Source organism: Plasmodium gallinaceum (genome assembly GCF_900005855.1).
Source record: "Plasmodium gallinaceum strain 8A genome assembly, contig: PGAL8A_v1_152, whole genome shotgun sequence".
Taxonomy (NCBI): Eukaryota; Apicomplexa; class Aconoidasida; order Haemosporida; family Plasmodiidae; genus Plasmodium; species Plasmodium gallinaceum.
In genome coordinates this window covers 609,737-629,768 of record NW_021628316.1, presented here as the reverse complement: position 1 = coordinate 629,768, position 20,032 = coordinate 609,737, and the positions used below count along the sequence as shown (strand labels likewise).

Here is a 20,032-nt window from a genome sequence, read left to right as displayed (position 1 = left end):
ATAGATATGGTAAAATATAGAACAGTGATATATTTTTTTTTTTTTTTTTTTTTTTTTCAATTCTCTTTATTTGTTTTTATATTTTTAATAATTTAAAAAACTCAAGTTAAATACTATTATTAAATTTAAAATTATAAATAAAAAAAAAAGAAAAAGAAAAGGATAAAAATAAGGTAAAAATATTTAATATTATTAAAAAATACATTAATCTATATCCTGAATTTTGTTATTTCTAAAATTTTTTTTTTTTTTTTTTAATTTTCACTTCTTAAATTATATAAATATTTATATATATATGAAACTTATTTAAGTGGAATAAAACGAGAAGAATGTGTAGCACCAATACCTGGTTTTCCATGCCTTGTATGTTTATAAGTAATTGAAAATTCACCTAAATAATATCCAATCATTTCTGGTTTTATTTCAACATTAGTATACTGTTTTCCGTTATGAACAGCTACAATTGATCCTACCATTTCAGGAATAATTGTCATATTTCTAAGATGAGTTGGTATTGGTTTAGGTTTTTCTCCTGGTTCGCATTCTTTTTTTGCTTTTCTCAATTTTTTTAAAAGTGATTTTGCTTTTTTACTTATTCCTCTTTTAAATTTTCTTCTTTGCCTTGCTCTAAATAATTTAATTAATTCATCTTGACTTATATCTAATAACTTATCTAAATCTACACCTCTATATTGAAATGTACGAAATGTTCTTTTTTTAGGTTTATTTGCATCCGCCTAAAAATAATATGAAAAAAGTGTATATATATATATATATTCTATTTCTTTTTTTTTTTTTTTTTTGTACTAATAAAAAATATATATATATCATACAAGAGTGACCATATTTTTTCAAAATAAAATTATTATGATAAAGTAAATAATATTAATGTTTTAAGTTTATTAAATTCTTTTAATATATATTTAATAAATTATTAAAAATATTTCTCTTTTTAATTAAATATTTTTCAGTTTCTTTTAATTTTATTAAAATATATTAATTTTTTTATTTTTTCTACATAAATAATAAACGAATATGTATTACATTTGATTTGCTACATGTATTATATACATTAAAAAAAAAAATAAATAAATAATAAAAAGATAATATTCATAAATCTACACTTAATAGTATCATAATTTATTTTTTTCATTAACTCGTTAAATACATAAATAAAAAATCTTATATATATATTTATTATATAATACAAAAATACATATAGAAATTTACCATTTTTTATATGAAGATAAATTTTCTCTTATTGTTGCTAAAAAAAAAAATAATTTTTTTTTTTCTTAAGGTTAATTTCAAATTAAAGAGAATAATTAAAATTAATAAAACATTATCAAATTATATTTAATATTATTTTATAAATATTTATATAAAAAAATGAAAATTGAAAATTTAATATTGTTTTTTAATTTTTTTTTTTTTTTTTTTTTAAGTAAAAATAAAAAGCTAAATGCCTTCAATTCATATATACATATATGTCATTTTTTTTTTTTTTTTTTTTATTATGCAAATATATGAATACACTTTAAACTCTTTTTATAAATAACGCAATACAACTTTATAATGAATTATTTAAATTTTAATAATAAAAATAATAATAAATTATAATTATTTTTATAATTTTGATGATCTTTTAAAAAATAAAAATGTAAATTATGTATAAATTTAATTTAAGCTTAAAAAGTATATATATAAAAAAAAATTTATTTCAATTTTTTTTTTTTTCTCAAGTAAACTTTTGGTAGAGTATTGAAATTTGAATTATATTTTTTGAAGAAAAATAACAGTAGTGATATAGGAAATTTTTTATTTGTAATTTTGTAATGTTAATTTTCTTTATAAATTTATTGGATATTGTTTTGTTTTTTTTTTTTTCTTTTTTTATGTACAAAATTTATTTTTAATTCAATAATAATAAAATATAGAAGTTTTTACAAACAAGTAATTTTTTAGTTTTTTTTTCTCTTTAAAAACTAATAAATTTTAAGATAGGATAAAATCTGTAAAGAAATAAAAATTTTTGAAAAAGTATAAGACGACAAAATTTTGTTATTGATTTCATATATATATATATGTAGATATTCAATATTTTATGTAAAAAAAATTAAAGATTTAAGGTGTTTTATTAAGTAAATTAACTTATAATGAAAGAAAAAAACACAGAAAAAGATTTTAGTAATGAAGAACAAATATCTTCAAGTGATGACACAGATAAAGAAAATATTATATCATTAAGAGGATTTAATATATCATACAAAAAAAAATTGGAAAAATTAAAAACAATTGATAAAATAGATAACAATAAAAAAATTATAAAGTTAATTTTAGAAGACATACAAATTGATCCTAAAGAAATTATGCAACGAGTTGTGAATTTATTAAAAGAGAAAGCTGTTTTAAATGGAATTATTGAAATAAATGACCAGTTGTACAAGATAAAATATAAAGAAGTAATTCCTGATGATAATATTTTATTTCCAGAAGATATTAATAATATTATAAATTGTAAACATGCATATATAGGTATTTTAAAAATTTCAAAATATACAAAAAAATGTACATTTAACGAGAAATATCTTCAAAAATGGCAAAACGAGAGTATGGATTTTTGAAAAAAAATAATAATTAAAAAATTCTAAAATAATTAAATTTAAAATACTATTTGCATATATTTAATTTTATAAAATTAATTAAATTTTTTTATATTTTTTTTTTCATTAATTTTTTTGTGTAAAATTTATATGATATATATATATAATTTTTTATATTTGTATTTTAAAAATGTAAAAGGCATATATTTTGGTATTTTAAAAAATTTTTTTTTTTTTTTATATTTTTACATAAGAGATTTTTTTTGTTAATTGTTACTATTTTAAAAATAAAATATATATTTATTTATTATATATTTGATAAATAATATTAATAATTTTTAATATTACATATTAGTTTTAATATATTAAAAATATTCTCTTGAAATAAAAACCTATTTATTTTTAAAGATTAAATGTTTTAATATTTAAAGGAAGAATATGCAAATTTAAGGAAAAAAAAAAAAAAAAAAATACAAAAATAGAATATTCTAAAGTATTCTTTATTAGGAATTTCCTTTTTAATATTTATTCAATTACATATGAATCAGGTAAAAAAATTATGTAAGAATCGTCACTAAATGATGATTCATCTGCTATACAAGGAGTATCCTATAAATAAAAATTATTTAAAATATAAAACAAATTTTTTGAAGAAAAAAAAAAAAAAAAAAAAAAAAGAAAATACATCTGTTAATGGGAATTTCACATCTATTTGATAACCATCTTCTAACCCTAATTCATTATTATCTATAATAAAAGTAAAGTAATATATATATATATATATATTCTTGTTATTAAAAATGGAATTTTTTCATGAAATTATTTTACTAAAAGTCATATCTTTATTGCATAAATCTCCATCAAAAAAAATTTTGATGTTTTCGATTTTATCTTTAGGAAGCTTAAAAAAATGACCTAATTTGTATGCTAAATCTCCAAAAGTTTTACTCTATAGAATTTAATATACAAAATAAAAGATATATATTTATATATTTTATATAAATAATATATATATATATATATATATATAATAATTATTTTACCTTATTTATAATAACATTATCTAGACATTTATTTTTTATTATTTTTCCGTTAGTTCCTATTATTTTTACTTTTAATCTAAATAAAAAATAAAAAATAATTATTATTTCATAAGATTAATGAAATAATAATACAATAATTTTTTAATATATTTTTTTACTTTATTTTATCTGTATCACACAATTCTTTAAATGCAAAATTGCTGATTATTAAAAAAAAAAAAATAAAAATAAAAATAAATAAATAAATAATAAATATAATAAATATCTACATATTTGTTAAAAAAAAAAAAAAAATAAATAAATACTTTTCTTTTTTAAGGTAATCTTTATTTTTCTTAATGAAATTAGAAAAATGATCATTAAAGGTTACTTTTCTGTTAGGATTATTTTCTGAATTAGATATTTTTTCCAGTTGATGAATTATTTTATCTATTGAACTATGAAGTAAATATTGTATATAAAGAGAAAAATAAATTGTTTGTTTTTTATATTTAAAAATTTAATTATCATTATAAATATCTATATTTCTATATGTAGGTATATTATTTTTTTTTTCTTTTTTTTGTTCTTACTAGTTAATCTCATCTTTTTCAAAATTATGATTTTTTAAAGAAATATTTTCAATTTTTTTAAAATTAATATTTTTTTTGTTTGTTTCGTTTTCTGTAGAACAAAGATATTTATAGTTTTTATAACTAAAAAAACTATTATCCAATTCATATTTATTTGTTTGACTTTGATAATTCTGATAATATTTATTAGTCTTTTTTAAGTTCCATATCTTTTTTTTACCATTTTTATTATTTACGAAAACTGGATATAATTTCTTTTTATTTTTTTCTAAATACTTAAAATAAATATAATTGTAAAAGGGGGAAATATTTTTTTTCTTTTTTTTTATTGTATCGGTAAAAATGGAATTGTTTTTTTTTAAATGTTTATCTTCCTTTAATAAGTTGCTATAATAGAATAAATTATCATATTTTTTATCATACCAACTAAAAGAACTCGAAGAACAATCACTACAACAATCTATTTTGTGATTGATATAAGAATTATCATCATATTTATGTTTTATGTAGGTTTCTCTATTCTTATTTATTCTTAAATTTTTATTATTTTCAATAAATGTTTTTAGAGAAATTACACTAGAGCTTGAACAAGATTTTTCACTAAAATAATCTTCATATTCTTCATTTTCTTTACTTTCATTATTTTCTTTATCATTTATTTTTCTCTTTTCTTTGGTGTTTCTTGAATTATGTACAATTTCTTTATTATGATATTTAATGGAACTATTTTTATCAAAATTTTTAAAGAATTTAAGAAAGTTTTCATTATTTATAATTATTGCATTCCCTTCAATTGTATATCCTAGAATAACTTTTTTTTTTAAACTATTTATATCAAATAATTTTTTGTTTTTTTTGTAATCATTAAAAAAGTTTAATTCTTTACTATATCCCTCTTCATACTCTTGACATATATCATTATATTGAGATCCTGAATTTTCATTTTCTATATTATCCATTTCATTTTTATCTAACATATTAAAATTTTCATAAAAATGAATTTTTTCATTAATAGATGTTAGTATATTATAATACTTTTCATAATCTTCGTCTTTTTTTTCATTTATTATATTTTCAGTATATAATTTTGATTTTTTTAGTTCTGATAAAATGTGTTCAATTAAATTATTTAACTCTTTGTTATTCATTTTTTATTTTTTTATTTTTATTTTTTTTTTTTTTTTTTGAATTTAAATAATGTCGAATGCATGAATTTTTTTGTATTGGAAAATACTCTTAAGTCTTTTGTATTTAATGAAAATTTTTTGAATTTTTAAAAATTTCCCTTTTCTATTTTTTAATGCAATTTTGCTAGTTGTACTGTATTATAAGCAATTCTTATTTTTGCACTTTTAAATAAAACAGTTTACACATAAAAACATCTTTAATTTTACTAATAAAAATGATAAAATATCAATAACAAATTGTCTAATAAAAAATAAAAATCAAATTAGTAAAAAAAAAAAATAATAACATTTAGAATAGATAAAACAAAAAAAAAAATTGATATAATTAGAAAAATTAAAAAAAAAAAAAAAAAATCGAAATAAAATGCAAGAAAAAAAATACAAAAATTAATAAATTAATTAAAAAAAATAAACAGTAAGAATAAACAAAACAATAAAAAATAAACTTGAAATAAAAAATATTATCTTGAAATATATAATATATATATAAATATATATAAAATACAATAAAATAAAAAATAATATTTATATATTATGAAAATAAGTCTATAGAAATAAATCATTCAAATTTAAACATAAAAAAATATGAATATATTTAATCTTAAAAAACCAAAATATTTATAGAAAAAAAAATGTAAAAATTAAATAATAAACAAAATTTTATTTTTGTACGTTTTAATAATTTGTAATTGAAATTATTAGATTTTTTTTTTTTTTTTTTTTTTTTAATAAAATATGGGTTTTTTTTACTGTGGTTTTCATAAACCAAATAGGAAAAATATAAAAGATAAACGAGCAAAGATATTATATGTATTAGGTTTATTCATTTTACCAACTGTTATGACATTTATAGGAGGTAATTATTATATTTTAAATTTTTTTATTGATACATTTAAACCAATTGAAGTTCCAAGAGAAGTAGATTTTGAAATTATAAAAAGTATTTATCACAATAAAAAACCAAAGTCAAAAAGCTCAGATTATGATGAAAACACTAATTTATAAATAGGAATTTATCACATTGATAACTGGCATTCAAAACTATAATAAAAGGGAAAAGGTTATTTTAGTTTTTAGATAAGCATATAAAATTTTAAATAATGAGAGATTAATTATATTATTAATTACTTTTTTAATGCTTTTTATTTTATTGTTATTTTATTTTATCTTTTTTCCTATGTTAAAACATACATATACAAAAAATGACATCAATTTCATATTTCTAATTGTGATCATTTTAAATATTTTTATAATATAAATTTGAAGGCAAAAAAAAAATATTTAAAAAAAAGAAAATTATATATAAAGGAGTACACAAATCTATAATGTAAATAATAAAGGGTTAAATTATATGATTGTTTTTGTTCACATTTTAATACGTAAATTTCATTAAATTTTAATACATTAAAATTTTATAAAAATCAGTTAAAAAGACATAGAAAAATTTATGTTTTCTCAATGAATGGAAAAAAAAAAAAAAAAAATAATAAAAATTAAAAAACTAAGATTCATCTTATTGAAGTTATAAAAATACATAAGATTATAAAACATTATAAAATAGGACATAATTTTTAAATTAAATAATTTTTTTTTTTTTTTTAGTTATTTATTGATCCATTCTTTTTTTTTTTTTTTTTTTTTTTTTTTAAAATTAAGTTTTATAACATATTTTTTTCTGTGTACATTTTCTTGCTGGTTGTATTCTTTTATTACTGCCTTTTTCATTGCTCTCTATTTTTTTTTTCTCTTTATTTTTTTCTATAACTTTATTTTTTTCCATAACTTTATTTTTTTCTTCCAAATTATTTTTTAATTCCTTTTTTTGTTTATTACTAGTAGTAGTAACAATGGGAGTAGATGTATTATCAATTCCTGTTAAAAAAATACTTTTGCTGGATTCATGGTTATCTGCTGGTTTAACAGATGGCATGAAGCCTCCTCCTTCTAGCTTACTTACATTTTCATTTACGTTATTTTTTTCTTTCTTTTTAGTATCTTTTAGTATATTTGTAGCATTCTTCTTAACTTTTGTATTTTTATTTTTTGTTATGCTTTCCTCACTTGATTTTGCTTTTTCATTATTAGTTAATTTTTTATTATTATTATTATTTTTTTTTTTTTCACTATTATTTATATTATCATTATTATTAGAATCTATAGTACTAGAAGTTACAGTAGCAGTATTTGCATTATCTTCAATATTTATATTTCTTTTCTGCATACAACACACACATTCATATGCATCTTCTGAGTTCATAACTAAGCAAGCTTCACATCTCCATGCATTTGACATATTTTATAAATTTTATTAAACAAAAAAAAAATAAATAAAAATAAAAATAAAAAAAACAAACAAAAATAAAAAAAAAAAAAATGTAAGATGTTCTTTAAAAACTTAAAAATGATTAATTAAAATTCTTAATATGATTATAAATTATAGCAATTTTTTTTTCCTTTTTTTTTTAATTTTTTTTAATATAAAATATATTGAAACAATCTTGCAACATCCAAAAGATTTAGCTTTTTTTTTTTTTTTTTTTTTTTTTTTTTTAAGTATATTCTTGATTCTTTCAAATTAAAACATGAAAAATTAATTATTGCGCACTTTGTATTTCAATTTAAAATTTTAAAAATACGCATAAATTTTATTATTAAATTTTTTTTTTCATAAATTCAATTTTTATAAAAATTTTAATTGTAAAAATTTTTCTCATAAATATATGTAATATATACATTACATTTATTAACAGAAAATTATCAAAATGAAAGAATAACAATAAAAAAAATATCTTGAAAACATACTAATATTAAATGTATAATTTATTAATCTACATTAAGAAAAAATATTAATATTTATTAACTCATTTTTTTATATATATATTATATAATGACAAATTTTACAAAAATATTTTTTTAAAATTAAATTACATTTAAAATTAAATATTTGTATATTATAATAATTCTTTTTTTTTTTTTTTTTATATTTCTTATTATACATCCATATGAATTATTCAGAGGTATAAAAAAAAAAAAAAAATTTAAATAAATATTTTTTCTTGTAAAATTATTAAATAATAAAAAATTAAGCATAGATACTTATTTTTTAATATATTTTTTTTTTTTTTTTTTGAAGTTAGAAGATGATGAAGATTTATATGAAGGATTAGAAGCAGAAAATTTGGTAAACTATCTTTGCATTTTTAGTTAATATTTTTTCTTTTTTAAAAATTATTAGAAGAAATTTTTTATTTCCTATTAGAAATTTAAATTTTTTTTTTTTTATTATTTCAAATTTTTATGTTTAATTTTTTAATTGAACTATTATAGGACTCTTATGAAAAAAAAGTAGAAGAAAAAAAAAAAGAAATCGAAAAAGCTGTAAAACCAAAAGAAGTAAAATAAAATTAATAAATAAAGTCAAATATATATATATATATATATATATATATATATATATATATATATATATATGTAATAACATTTATACTTATATAAAACATTTTTTTTTTACATTTTCTCTATTAGCAAATCTATGAGAAATCAAGAAATAATTTATATAAAAAGTTAAGCGGTACGAAAACTATATATACTAAAAAAGGTACACTTTTTAACATATAGATACAAAAATACAAATATATATTTATGTATATAGATATGTAGAATTAGGAATAAGAAGATAATAAAATAATGTTAAAAGCTCCATACAAATATTATTTTGTAGATTGAAATTTTAATTATATACTATAATTAAAAAAAAAATAAATAAATATAAATATATAAAATTCTTGTATTTTTTTTTTTTTTTTTTAATAGAATCTTGTTTATTTTTTGGTGCACCTCAAGCAAGTGAAGATATAGAAATAGGAGATCATAAATTGGAATTTTTATTGTTAATAAATTTACTATATTTCATTAATGATATTCTGATAAAAAATGTGTGTGAAAAAATTGGGAAAGTTAAAAGAGTTTTAATATTAGAAGATGAACAATACTGTAAATCCTTAGGTATGTGTTTAGTAGAATTTTATTATTTAGATAATTCACAAAATTATTCTGCATATTTAAAAGAAAAATTAAAAGTAGAAGTAAAAAAATTAGATTTTAATTTAGAGGAACAAATTAAAAAGGATGAAATATATAACTATGGAGGATATCTAGATAATAGTATTGTAGAACAAATAATAAAAGAAAATTTAGATAATTCACAAAGTAAAGAAAATTTTAATGACATAATAAATAAATCGTTAAATTTAAATAAACATCCATTATTTACTTGGTTTAATACTAATTTAAAGGATGTTTTAAATAAATACGTTAAATCAGAAATAAAAAAAAAAAAGAAATGTTCTATAAGCAATGACTATATAGACAGACAAAGTGAAAGTAATTCAGATTCAGGAAGTGATATATCTACTCATATTCTCAATTACGTTTCTAAAAAAAATAAGTTTTGTAATTTTAATAAAACATAATTTTTTTTTTGTAATTTTTAATATAATTTTATAATAAAAAAAATACAATATTTTTATAAAAGTTATATATACATGGCATCTTTTTTTTTTTTTTTTTTTTGTTTTTTTCATTTAAAGTATATAACAAAAGATATATATAGCTGATGAGAAATTATATAACTAGTATATACTTTATTTAAAACTATCTATATTAACATATTTTTATGAAAAAAAAAATCATTTGAATAAAATAATAAAGGTACAATAAGTTTCAAAGTATTTTTTTAATAAAATTTTGAAAATAATTTCGTAAATATAATAGCATTTAAAAAAAAGAAAAGATTTAAATTGTTTTTTACTAATTTTTGTAATAAAAAAAAATATTTTTTTTTTTCTTTGATCGAAATATTAAAAAGTTTTTTTTTAAACGTAAAAAAAAAAAAAAAAAAAATTTTACTTTGCAAAAAAATTAAAAAAAAAAAAAAAGGCTAAAAAATTATTTTTAATACACAGATTTATCATAAAAATGTACATTGTACACAAGAATTAAAGAATCAATAAAACATAAATTTAATAACAGTAATTTTGCCATCGTGAAACATTACAAAATACGTATATAGTCTCACAATTTTAAGTTCATACTTAAATTGATAATGAAAAAATTATATAAAATAAGAAATAATAAAATAACAAAAGAATATTTAAAAATAGTTACAATTTAATGTAAAAATTATTTGAGTTAATTCTAAATAATGTTTACATATAAATATAACTATAAAGGTTATTTACACCGTTTGAATTATAATTTGAATTTAAATTATTTCTATGATCCATGTTGAAATAATCAGTACATAAATTATAATTTCCTTTAGTTTTACTTTCATTTGTTATATGGTTATGTAAATTATTATTTGAAATATCTGTACTATAATTATCTAAATTATTGTTATTAGGTTTATTTGATAATGAAAATTTATTATTTTTTATATTTAAATAATCATTATTATTTTTTGTATTCATAAAACCATAGCAGTTTACATTACTTGTTGTATCTGTTAAATCAATCATACTTACATTTTTTTCTGAATTTAATTTATCTGATTTTAAAATATCTCTATTTTCATTCCCATTTTTATCTTTCATATTCTGCTTTGTATGATAATTTGAACTTGTAAAAGGAATACCATGAATATTATTTAATGATGATTTGATAGAAGAATTATTTCTATTTGTATTACCAATATTATCATCATTACTACAATTACCAACATTTTTATTTTTATTATTATAATTAGAATCATAAAAACCGTTTTTTATATTAAAAGAGTTATAGTAATCGTTTGAGAACAAAAAAGGTGCACTTATATACTTATTTTTCTGACTATTATTTTCTATAATATATTCAACATTTTTATTAAAACTACTTTCATCGTTATTAATATGATTTATATTATATTTCATGTTTTTATTACATTTATTTAAATTTTTTACATTAGTATTCCCAATGCTATTTACATAGCTACTCATATTATTCAAGTTATCATTTATATTACTAATTGTACACTTTATATTATTTTTATCAGAATTCACATCATTAATATTATCATCAATAATATTGTTAGTAGTGCAATTTATATCATTTATATTATTATGCATATTTTTCTTAATTTTATTATTCAAACATCCGTTTTCATTACTATTTACAACTCCAATTGCATTATTTTTATTATAATTTCTATCATCATTTATATTAGTATCATAATTTACACTATTATGATTATTGTCATAATTTTTATTAAAGTTATAAAACATAAAGTTATTAGAATTGCTTCTAATATAGTTTGACAAAAATTTTAAATTTGGCATGTTATTTTCTGAATTGTTATCAATATTTATATTTTTGTTGTAATTTTTCGGTTCTTTTTTTGTTAAACTTTTCACACTTTTATAACTTTTATTAAAATCATTATATTTACTTTTATTAACATCATTATTACTACACGATGAACTTAAACTAGATATCTTTCTTTTATTGTTATTGGTTAGAATAATTTCATCAATATTCTTATTTGTGTTTCCATATGTTTTAAAAATCATAAGTTCTTTATTCTGCGGAATTTTCTTTTCGTTTTTCATTTCTACATTAAAAAATGCATTTTGTTTAATATCATTATTCATATTCATACAATAAATCCCAATATTGTCTTTTTCTCCTATAATATTATCTTTTTCGAAATATTTTACATTATTAGATGTATTGTTATACTTTTGTTCGCTAATATGTTTATTGTTGTATTCATTAAATGAATTTCCTGAATTTTTTTTTTTTAAATTTAATAAGTGATTGTCATTGTTTCCATTGATTTCATTACTGGAGTAAATATCATTTTCAAATTTTTTATTTGCTATATTAAATTTCGTATTTAAATCATTTTTTATTCCATTAATATTATTTCTAATTATACTCTTATTATCTTCATTATTTTTATCATAATTATTTTTTATTTTTAAATTATTTATATTTTCCTTAACTTTATTTTTCGAGTAATTTCTAATATAACTGTGTAATTTTTTCTCACTAACATCATCTAAATTACCATTCATATAAGTATCCGAATTTAATATTTCCTCATTATTATTATTATTATTAACTAAATATTTATTATGTAATCCTTTCATGGTTATAAAAGAATTATTAATATTCATATTGTTAATATCTATATTTTCATCATTATTTTTGTAGTTATCTTGCTTAAATTCATTTAAAATATTTTTTACATTAGCATTATCTTTAATCATATTTGATTTATTATTACAATTAAAAGAAAAATTCAATATATTTTCATCAAAATTAGAAAAATTTGTTTCATCATACATTTCTTTAATTAGTTCTGATGGGTCATTTGAGGTTCTATCTTTATTTTCACAATTATTATTATTTAAAATATTTTTTAAAATGTTATTATCTAAATGATGATATTTTTCAAAATTACCTATATTTTGCATACTTCTTTGTTTTTTAATACCTGCCATATTTCTATATTCTCCAATATATTCGTTTTTTGAGTATTCTTTATTTTTGTAATTCAAGTTTATATCTGAGTTGGATCTCATAAATTTAATTAAATTCAATTTATTTTTAAAATCGTTTTCTTCACTATTTGCTAAATCATTAAAATTTGTACTATCACAATCCACCATATTAGTTTTATCACTATTTTTCTTTGAATAATATAAATGGTTATTCGAATAATTACAAAAATCATTATCTCTGTTCTTATCTGTTATATTATTTAAATATATATTCTCTACTTTAAAATTTTTATATAAATTATTTTGCTGTTTATTAACTTCAAACATCTTCTCTTTTTCATTTTCTTTCATCAGTAACATTATTTCATTTTTGTCTCCAACATATTCTTTTTTTTTTAATTTTAATTCTTCATTGATATTTTCTTTAGTAACTCTATAGTCTTCATTTACTTCTGGTATAATATTATTGCACCCCTTCAAATTCTGAATGTCCACTTTACATATTTTTTTTTCATCAGCATTTTTATTATTATCTTCTAGTATATCATTATTACTTTTCATATTTCTTTCATTATGTATTAAATCAATATCCTCCTTTTCATTAATTAAATAACTTCCACTATTATATTCTTTTAACTGTTGAAGTAACAAAATTTTTTCATTTAATTTTAGTTTATTTATTTCATCTTTTTTATTAACCATTTCATCGTTTGTTTCAATTAATTGTATACTCATTTGTTCCTGTGAATCTATTAATATCTTTATCATTTTTTTTTTAATTTTTTCTAATATTAATATCTGATTCATTAAATCTTCGTCTAAGTTTTTTTTTTCTTGCAATATTTCTTTTAAATCATTAATTTCATTTTTATCATCTATATTTATTATTAGTTTTTCATTTCTTCCCATAACATTTATGTTTGCTAAACCTGTTGTTTCTTCCCCCCCTTTTTGTTGTTTATAATTCTCCTTTTTTATTTCGTATTTTTCTTCTTGTTCTTCCTCATTTTCTTGTTCTTCATAATCTTCTTGTTCTTTTTTTACTTCACATGTTTGTTCATGCTCTTCATATTCTTCTTGTTCTTTTTTTACTTCACATATATGTTCTTGTTCTTCATATTCTTCTTGTTCTTTTTTTATTTCACATTCATTCTCTTGATCTTCATAATCTTCTTGTTCCCTTTTAATTTCGCAATCTTCAGTTTGTTCTTGCTCTTGTTCTTGACTTTGTTCAAGATCTTCATATTCTTCTTGTTCTTTTTTAACATCACAATCTATTTTTTGTTCTTCATAATCTTCTTGTTCTTTTTTTATTTCATATTCATGTTCTTTTTCTTCACCTCGCCGTTGTTCGTCTTCGCTATCTTCTTCTTTTTTAATTTCAAATTCATGTTCATGCTCTTTTTCATTTTTAACATCTAAATTTTTCATATCTATTTGATTTTCTTCTTCCTTAAATGTTATTATTTTCTTTTCTTTTTTTATTTCATTTTCTTCATCATTATTTTCATATACTTGTTTCATATCCATATCATGCATATCTACTATTTCATTTTTAACAATTCTTATATTTTTTTCCTCCTTAAACTTTCCTTGATCAAAATTTTTCCGTTTTTGTGGAGTTATATTTCCAATTTTATTTCCTTTTATATTTAAATCATCCATTTGAATATCCATTTGTTCATTTTGTTCAAAAATTTTATCCTTTTTTTCAAATTCTAAAGATACTTGTTCTTTTAAATGAAATAACTCACTTTTTACTTCATGAATATTTTGTATACTATTATTGTTCTTATTGTCTTTAGATACAGATAATTGTTTTTCTATATCGTGCTGATTTTTATCTTTTGCATTTAATTGTTCTGAATGATAAATTTGAACATTATCTTCTAAAAAGTTTTCAACTTTTTCATTTTTATTCAAAGATATATTTTTAAATTTTATCTCATTATTTAGTTCATTCATACATATACTATAATTCTTCTTTATAGATTCATTAAATGAATCTTTATAAGGAGTTTCATGCTTATTAGTATTATTATAATTATTTGGATTATTTTCTTCAAATGAATCTTTTTCTAAATAATCTCCATTTTTGTTGTTAAAATAATTATTATTATCTAAACCATTATCCATTTTTAATTTATCTTTCATTAGTAATTTTTTTGAATTATTTCTTTTACCTTCTCCTGATCTATGTGACTTTCTTTGCATATACTTAACAGCTTTTATTCTTGCATAAATAGCTAAATATTTTGCCTGTGCTTGACCAAATTTTTTAACAGGAAAATACTGTCTTTTCTGATTACCATTTTGACTCCAACTAGCTACCCATCTTCTTCCTGATTTATCAAAACGAACTCCTTTAATTTTTGGTAGGACTAGCATATTTAAATTATTTACATGATTTTCCATTGCATTATTATAATTTTTAAGAGCTAGAAAATTATCATAAGCATTATTAAATGTAGGAATCATAGATTTTCTATTAAGATTAATATTATTCATTGAACAATTGCCTATATTAAAATTATTATTTATGTTAATCGGTAATTCTATATTTTCTTCTGCGGGATAATTTTTCAAATTATGTAACCATTCATTGTTGTAATTATTATTAGTAGTAGTCTGATTCATAAAATCATATTCATTTTCATTATTAGGAGGCTTTCCTGGATTCCCAAAAAAATTCATATTATTAATGTATCCTCCATTTAGATTTACATTAGCATAATTCTTAGAAGTGTTAATAGAATTATTAGATTGATTATTTAAATTAACAAAAAGAAAAATAGGTTCCCTTGCCAAATTTTTAACATTATAATTTGTCATATTTCTTGATTCATTTATGTCTCCATTATTTAAATTATACAAATGTGATGCATTATTTGATATACCACTTTTTGAAAAATTAAAATTTTCTTGATTCATATCCATAGAATTTGATATATTATTAATTTGAGGATTATTTATATTAAAAAGAATTTTTTGATTGTCTATTTTATCCATGACAGAACTATTTAAATATTCCTTTGGATGATTAATTAACGAGTTATTTCCAATATCATTTGAGTAATTATCTAAATTTATATTAACATCTTTCAAATTTATATTATGAATATTGGAACTATTTTTATTCAATTTATCTTTGCTACTATTAAGATTATTAGTAGAAGTGCTACTATATAAATTCACATCATATGTATCATTCATATTATATTTATTATCAATATTATAATTATCTAAATCATTATTGAAATTACTATTTTCAATACAACTGAAACTTCTATTATTACCATTTATATTATTAAAGGATACATCTTCATTCTGTTTATTAGAAGAAAATTTATCTTCAGATAATTTAGAATGTGTATTCAAATTAAGGTGAGAATTAGAAGGATTATATATATTTTTCATATTATCATTTAAATTGCTAATATTTTCTGCTGTGTTATTACCATCATTTAATATAATATCTTTTTTGTGTATGTTATTTCTATCTAACTTTTTGAATTTTGAAGTGTTCCTGTTTGCCTCTAGTATAACATTATTATAACTATTGTTACTACTATTATTTGTACTATTACACATATTTGAATCTATAAAAATATGATTATTTTTTTCTGTAAATTTGTTAAAATTTTTTTTTTTCTTTTCCACTAGGTTATAGTTAGAACAATTTATAGAATTATCAGAATCATTTAAATTTATTACATTTTTAAAATTATTACTACTATTACTATGATTACTACCTACATTTATATAATTGTTATAATTAAATGTATTTAAAATATCAGTATTATTTAATGAATCATTATTTTCTAGATATATATTTTCTGTTTTATCAAAATTATTATCCATATTATATAATCCATTATTTCTATTGCATATAGAATTATTCTTATCATCATCAAAATTATTTAGATAGGTTGTGTCTAAACTAATCGTTGAATTAGTATTCATCATATCATAATTATTACTATTCATTGTATTTATATAATGCTTATTTAAATTAACATTAGAATTATTTAGGTAATTATTATTTACATCTAATTCATAATTATAATTATCATTGTTAGAATCTAAAAAGTGGTCTGATGAATTTTTTATATAATTAACTAATGAACAATTATTACTACTTCTTTTTTTGTTATTCATACAATATGGTATATTATTTAAAACAAAATAATTTTCTTTTGAATTTTTTTTTTGTTTTATATAACTTTTATCATTTTTTTTATCCAAAAGACAATCTATTGAATTAATTTCTTGAGTTTCATTTTTTGAAACTTCATTTATATTTGATTCTTCTTGTATAGATATATTCGAAAAGTTGCATATATAATCAGAATTATTAATAAAAGAATTATTCATATTACCTTGATTAGGTATATTCTTGTTATAAAGCAATGATATATAATGATAAAAATTATTATTTGAAATATCATTATTATTACTTAAATTATTGTTATGTGGCATATTTCCTTCATTATTTAAACTTTCAATGCTATTTTCATTGTACATTTTTGATTTACTTAAAAGATCATCTATCAAATTAATATTTTTATTTTCATTTAATTTTTGTATTTCTTCATTTCCTATATTTTTTACATTATTGATACTATTATTATAATTAAAATTTTTATAATTCAACAATTTACTTTCATTGAGTTTCTCTTCATTAATTTTGGAATGAGAATTCATATTTTCATTAAAAATGCAACTATTCATTTTTCTATTTATTAAACCTTTCCTTTTTTTTAATAATTCATCAGGAATATTATCTATTTTACAATCATTTTCTATATCTTCATTGTTACTTTTTTCTTCTGTTATTTTATTTTCATAATTTTTAATTTTACTTATACTATCGTTATAATAATTATCATGGGATATAGTAGCAGATTCTAAATTTTCTATACCCAATTTTTTTTTTGTAACTTTTGATTCTTTTATATCATTAAAATTATTATTAAAACATTTTGTATCGTTATTCAAAATTATATTGTCTTCATTATTTAACTCAAAATTTAAATCAGTATTTTTTTTACTTTTATATTTTCTATTTCCCTTAATTTTAGAATAAATTTTTTTAACTTTCATTTTATTTATTATTATACTATATTAAAATATATAAATATACCTACATACAAACACAAATAAAATACATGTATGTTTTACTTCTCAATAATTTTGTTACTTTTATTATTTTGTTTTAATATTTCTTTTTTTTTTTTTTTTTTATAAAAAAGATATATTAAATTTTTGTTAAAAAAAAAAATTATTCTTTATAAATTTCAAGTCTTATAAAAAATTAATATTTCATTTTGTGTTCACATATAATGATGCTTGTAATACCACATTATAGTAAACTACTTCAATAAAAAATAAATTATAATAATTTTATTTCAACCATGATTGATAAAATTATTATAAAAGTTGTAAACTTAAAATTTTTTTTTTTTAACAAATTATTATGCACAATTCTTGATTACCTATAATTGAAATAAATTAGAAATTTAACAAAAAATTATAATTTATTTTATTCAACATGTATATATAAATAAAAAACATTTTATAATTTTCCAGTTATCCTAAATATAATAATAATTAATTTATTAATATTAAAAATTAAATATATATGATATATCTCTATGCTTAAATATACAAATATAATATAAGAAAATTATTATGCTTATTTATATTTTATTTTATATATATATATATATATATATATATATATATATATATATATATATATATCACTTTTTTTTTTCTATACAATACATATATTTTATACAATTTAACAATACAATATATAAAAAACTATTAATCTAGTTAATTGAAGATGTATAAAAAAAAAAAATAAAAATAAATTAAAATTACAATAAATTAGTATAATTAAATGTCAAATAAATATAAATCAATATAAATTTTTAAATATTTTAGATATGAAAGGATTCATTAAAAAAAAAAAAAAAAAATCATCAGTCTTAAAATATATAATTAAAATAAAAAAAGGAAAAATAATAATATATATACAATATTAAATACTTTTATATATGTATTTCATGTAGAAAAAGAATTAATAAAATGAATAAAATATATATAGATATATATACAAGTTTTAATACTTAATTAAAATAATTTTTATTAATATAATTATATATATATATAATAAAAATGAGATGAAAATAAGTTTATCTTACTTAAAAATGATAATCAATAAATTAATGTAATGAAAAATAAAAAAAAGAAAATATGAAGAATACATAAAAAATGTGAATTATAACAGTTATAAAAAATAAAAGATTTAAATAAGCAAATATTCTGAAAGTCAAAAAATAAAAAAAAAATAAAAATATAGTCAGAAAAATATAGATTAACACAGTTAAATAATTTGAAAAATAGTAAAAGAAAAATAAAATGATAGTTATTTATATAATAAATTTAATTGAATATAATTTAATGAAAAATATATTAGAGTAATTTTTTAAAAAACAAAAAAAAATAAAATAAAATAAGGTAAATAATATGGTAAAATGAACTGTAAGAAGATGAGAAGAAAAAAGTAATATGAAATATAAGAAAAAAAAATAATAATATGTGTAATAATTAACAGTAGTTAAATATATAAATGCTAATGCGTGTAAAAACTATGTAAATAAAAAGAAAAAAGTGTGTACTAAAACGTTACACTACATGTGTCTATGAAAAAAAAAAAAAAAAAAAAAAAAAAAAAACAATGATATTTAAAAAATTAAAATTATATATATAAATCATACTTTAAAGAATGATTTTTATGTAAAACTTTTTTTTATTCTTTAATTTTTTTTTTAATTTTTTAATATAAAAAATATTAGATACTTTATATAAACAATATGCATGTGTATATACATACATAACAATATATAAATAAAAAAAAAAAAGAAAAATGAAGTGTATTCATTTTTAATTATGCAAAAAATTAATTAATTTATATTTTAATATATGAATATAAAAAAAATCAATATTATTATAATGTCTTAATACACAAATAGTTATTTTTATTAATATATTCATATGTATAATAAAGAATACTATGTGAAAATATAAAAAAAAAAAAAAATTATAGAATATAGAATAAAAGATTATTTAAAATAA

At 16.9% G+C, this 20,032-nt stretch overlaps 7 protein-coding genes across 7 annotated transcripts; 3 read left to right on the top strand and 4 right to left on the bottom strand.

Moving 5' to 3' along the window:
- Window positions 1-302: 302 nt before the first annotated feature.
- On the bottom strand, window positions 303-1,233 carry RPS19 (40S ribosomal protein S19, putative; the record flags this gene model as incomplete). The annotated part of the gene is made up of 2 exons (XM_028673969.1): window positions 303-737; window positions 1,231-1,233. The coding sequence occupies 2 exons, from the start codon at window positions 1,231-1,233 to the stop codon at window positions 303-305; spliced, it is 438 nt and encodes a 145-aa protein (XP_028530369.1).
- A 923-nt stretch (window positions 1,234-2,156) lies between these two features.
- PGAL8A_00514000 (conserved Plasmodium protein, unknown function) lies at window positions 2,157-2,624 on the top strand (the record flags this gene model as incomplete). The annotated part of the gene is made up of 1 exon (XM_028673968.1): window positions 2,157-2,624. One exon carries the CDS (start codon window positions 2,157-2,159, stop codon window positions 2,622-2,624), a length of 468 nt encoding a protein of 155 aa, XP_028530368.1.
- Window positions 2,625-3,128: 504 nt separating this feature from the next.
- PGAL8A_00513900 (conserved Plasmodium protein, unknown function) lies at window positions 3,129-5,366 on the bottom strand (the record flags this gene model as incomplete). The annotated part of the gene is made up of 7 exons (XM_028673967.1): window positions 3,129-3,212; window positions 3,289-3,350; window positions 3,432-3,552; window positions 3,647-3,722; window positions 3,805-3,846; window positions 3,952-4,083; window positions 4,219-5,366. The coding sequence occupies 7 exons, from the start codon at window positions 5,364-5,366 to the stop codon at window positions 3,129-3,131; spliced, it is 1,665 nt and encodes a 554-aa protein (XP_028530367.1).
- Window positions 5,367-6,140: 774 nt separating this feature from the next.
- On the top strand, window positions 6,141-6,410 carry PGAL8A_00513800 (conserved Plasmodium protein, unknown function; the record flags this gene model as incomplete). The annotated part of the gene is made up of 1 exon (XM_028673966.1): window positions 6,141-6,410. One exon carries the CDS (start codon window positions 6,141-6,143, stop codon window positions 6,408-6,410), a length of 270 nt encoding a protein of 89 aa, XP_028530366.1.
- Window positions 6,411-7,056: 646 nt separating this feature from the next.
- Window positions 7,057-7,698, bottom strand: PGAL8A_00513700 (conserved Plasmodium protein, unknown function; the record flags this gene model as incomplete). Its single annotated transcript, XM_028673964.1, has 1 exon — window positions 7,057-7,698. One exon carries the CDS (start codon window positions 7,696-7,698, stop codon window positions 7,057-7,059), a length of 642 nt encoding a protein of 213 aa, XP_028530365.1.
- A 709-nt stretch (window positions 7,699-8,407) lies between these two features.
- PGAL8A_00513600 (conserved Plasmodium protein, unknown function) lies at window positions 8,408-9,877 on the top strand (the record flags this gene model as incomplete). The annotated part of the gene is made up of 5 exons (XM_028673963.1): window positions 8,408-8,422; window positions 8,539-8,586; window positions 8,733-8,798; window positions 8,931-9,003; window positions 9,219-9,877. The coding sequence occupies 5 exons, from the start codon at window positions 8,408-8,410 to the stop codon at window positions 9,875-9,877; spliced, it is 861 nt and encodes a 286-aa protein (XP_028530364.1).
- Window positions 9,878-10,612: 735 nt separating this feature from the next.
- Window positions 10,613-17,992, bottom strand: ApiAP2 (transcription factor with AP2 domain(s), putative; the record flags this gene model as incomplete). The annotated part of the gene is made up of 1 exon (XM_028673962.1): window positions 10,613-17,992. The coding sequence occupies one exon, from the start codon at window positions 17,990-17,992 to the stop codon at window positions 10,613-10,615; it is 7,380 nt and encodes a 2,459-aa protein (XP_028530363.1).
- Window positions 17,993-20,032: the final 2,040 nt, after the last annotated feature.